Here is a 2,615-nt window from a genome sequence, read left to right on the forward strand (position 1 = left end):
GGTCGTTGCTGAGGGAGCGCCGCACTGTGGGAGGGTCAGCGCTGAGGGAGCGTCGCACTGTGGGAGGGTCAGTGCTGAGGGAGGGTCAGTGCCGAGGGAGCGCCGCACTGTGGGAGGGTCAGTGCCGAGGGAGCGCTGCACTGTGGGAGGGTCAGTGCCGAGGGAGCGCTGCACTGTGGGAGGGTCAGTGCCGAGGGAGCGCTGCACTGTGGGAGGGTCAGTGCCGAGGGAGCGCCGCACTGTGGGAGGGTCAGTGCCGAGGGAGCGCTGCACTGTGGGAGGGTCAGTGCCGAGGGAGCGCTGCACTGTGGGAGGGTCAGTGCCGAGGGAGCGCCGCACTGTGGGAGGGTCAGTGCTGAGGGAGCGCCGCACTGTGGGAGGGTCAGTGCTGAGGGAGCGCCGCACTGTGGGAGGGTCAGCGCTGAGGTAGCGCCGCACTGTGGGAGGGTCAGCGCTGAGGGAGCGCCGCACTGTGGGAGGGTCAGCGCTGAGGGAGCGCCGCACTGTGGGAGGGTCAGTGCTGAGGGAGCACCGCACTGTGGGAGGGTCGGTGCTGAATGAGCGCCGCACTCTGGGAGGGTCAGTGCTGAGGGAGCGCCGCACTGTGGGAGGGTCAGCGCTGAGGGAGCGCCGCACTGTGGGAGGGTCAGTGCTGAGGGAGCGCTGCACTGTGGGAGGGTCTGTGCTGAGGGAGCGCCGCACTGTGGGAGGGTCGGTGCTGAGGGAGCGCCGCACTGTGGGAGGGTCGTTGCTGAGGGAGCGCCGCACTGTGGGAGGGTCAGCGCTGAGGGAGCGCCGCACTGTGGGAGGGTCAGTGCTAAGGGAGCACCGCACTGTGGGAGGGTCAGTGCTGAGGGAGCGCCGCACTGTGGGAGGGTCAGTGCTGAGGGAGCGCCGCACTGTGGGAGGGTCAGTGCTGAGGGAGCGCCGCACTGTGGGAGGGTCAGTGCTGAGGGAGCGTCGCACTGTGGGAGGGTCAGTGCTGAGGGAGGGTCAGTGCCGAGGGAGCGCCGCACTGTGGGAGGGTCAGTGCCGAGGGAGCGCCGCACTGTGGGAGGGTCAGTGCCGAGGGAGCGCTGCACTGTGGGAGGGTCAGTGCCGAGGGAGCGCTGCACTGTGGGAGGGTCAGTGCCGAGGGAGCGCCGCACTGTGGGAGGGTCAGTGCCGAGGGAGCGCTGCACTGTGGGAGGGTCAGTGCCGAGGGAGCGCTGCACTGTGGGAGGGTCAGTGCCGAGGGAGCGCCGCACTGTGGGAGGGTCAGTGCTGAGGGAGCGCCGCACTGTGGGAGGGTCAGTGCTGAGGGAGCGCCGCACTGTGGGAGGGTCAGTGCCGAGGGAGCGCTGCACTGTGGGAGGGTCAGTGCTGAGGGAGTGCCGCACTGTGTGAGGGTCAGTGCTGAGGGAGTGCCGCACTGTGGGAGGGTCAGTGCTGAGGGAGCGCCGCACTGTGGGAGGGTCAGTGCTGAGGGAGTGCCGCACTGTGGGAGGGTCAGTGCTGAGGGAGCGCCGCACTGTGGGAGGGTCAGTGCTGAGGGAGTGCCGCACTGTGGGAGGGTCAGTGCTGAGGGAGCGCCGCACTGTGGGAGGGTCAGTGCTGAGGGAGCGCCGCACTGTGGGAGGGTCAGTGCTGAGGGAGTGCCGCACTGTGGGAGGGTCAGTGCTGAGGGAGTGCCGCACTGTGGGAGGGTCAGTGCTGAGGGAGCGCCGCACTGTGGGAGGGTCAGTGCTGAGGGAGCGCCGCACTGTGGGAGGGTCAGTGCTGAGGGAGCGCCGCACTGTGAGAAGGGGGAGATGAGGAGAATGTTTTTTTGCGAGTTGTTGTGATCTGGAAGGCGCTGCCTGAAAGGGCGGTGGAAGCAGATTCAACAGGAACTTTCAAAAGGGGGAATTGGAGACATTTGCAAGGATGGGATTATCTGGTTAGCTCTTTCAAAGGGATAGCACAGGGATGGTGTGCCAAATGGCCTCCCAGTCGGTTGGATAATTGCAGGTGGAAGTTGCTGTTCAGCTCACTGCTCCCTCTCCGTGTCTCCACCAGGAGTTCGCAAAGTTTTACTTCAACAAGGATCGAACCCAACGGGAAACCAAGACAGAATTGCTGACATCTCGTAAGTGTCTGAGGTTCCCCCCTCCCTATCTCTGTAACCTCCTGTTCCACCCCCTGCTTCTCCCTGTTCCCCCCTGTCTCTCTCTGCCCCCCCCCCCCCCCCGCCTCGCTCTCTGTCCTCCTCCGCCTCGCTCTCTGTCCCCCTGCCTCGCTCTCTGTCCCCCTGCCTCTCTCTCTGTCCCCCTGCCTCTCTCTCTGTCCCCCTGCCTCTCTCTCTGTCCCCCTGCCTCTCTCTCTGTCCCCCTGCCTCTCTCTCTGTCCCCCTGCCTCTCTCTCTGTCCCCCTGCCTCTCTCTCTGTCCCCCTGCCTCTCTCTCTGTCCCCCTGCCTCTCTCTCTGTCCCCCTGCCTCTCTCTCTGTCCCCCTGCCTCTCTCTCTGTCCCCTGCCTCTCTCTGTGTCCCCCTGCCTCTCTCTGTGTCCCCCTGCCTCTCTCTCTGTCCCCCTGCCTCTCTCTCTGTCCCCCTGCCTCTCTCTCTGTCCCCCTGCCTCTCTCTCTGTCCCCCTGCCTC

General features: G+C 66.2%; 1 protein-coding gene across 1 annotated transcript in view; it reads left to right on the top strand.

The window, feature by feature from the left end:
* LOC144491150 (equilibrative nucleoside transporter 2-like) overlaps positions 1-2,107 on the top strand; it is a gene marked incomplete at its 3' end in the record, with an annotated part of 13,386 nt that extends 11,279 nt beyond the window's left edge. Inside the window, exon 8 of the mRNA XM_078208826.1 lies at positions 2,038-2,107. Within this exon, the coding sequence (XP_078064952.1) occupies positions 2,038-2,107 (70 nt within the window). The remainder of the gene's footprint in view (positions 1-2,037) is intronic.
* Between the last annotated feature and the right edge of the window lie 508 nt (positions 2,108-2,615).

This window comes from Mustelus asterias, unplaced genomic scaffold (assembly GCF_964213995.1).
Source record: "Mustelus asterias unplaced genomic scaffold, sMusAst1.hap1.1 HAP1_SCAFFOLD_4569, whole genome shotgun sequence".
Classification (NCBI taxonomy): Eukaryota; Metazoa; Chordata; class Chondrichthyes; order Carcharhiniformes; family Triakidae; genus Mustelus; species Mustelus asterias.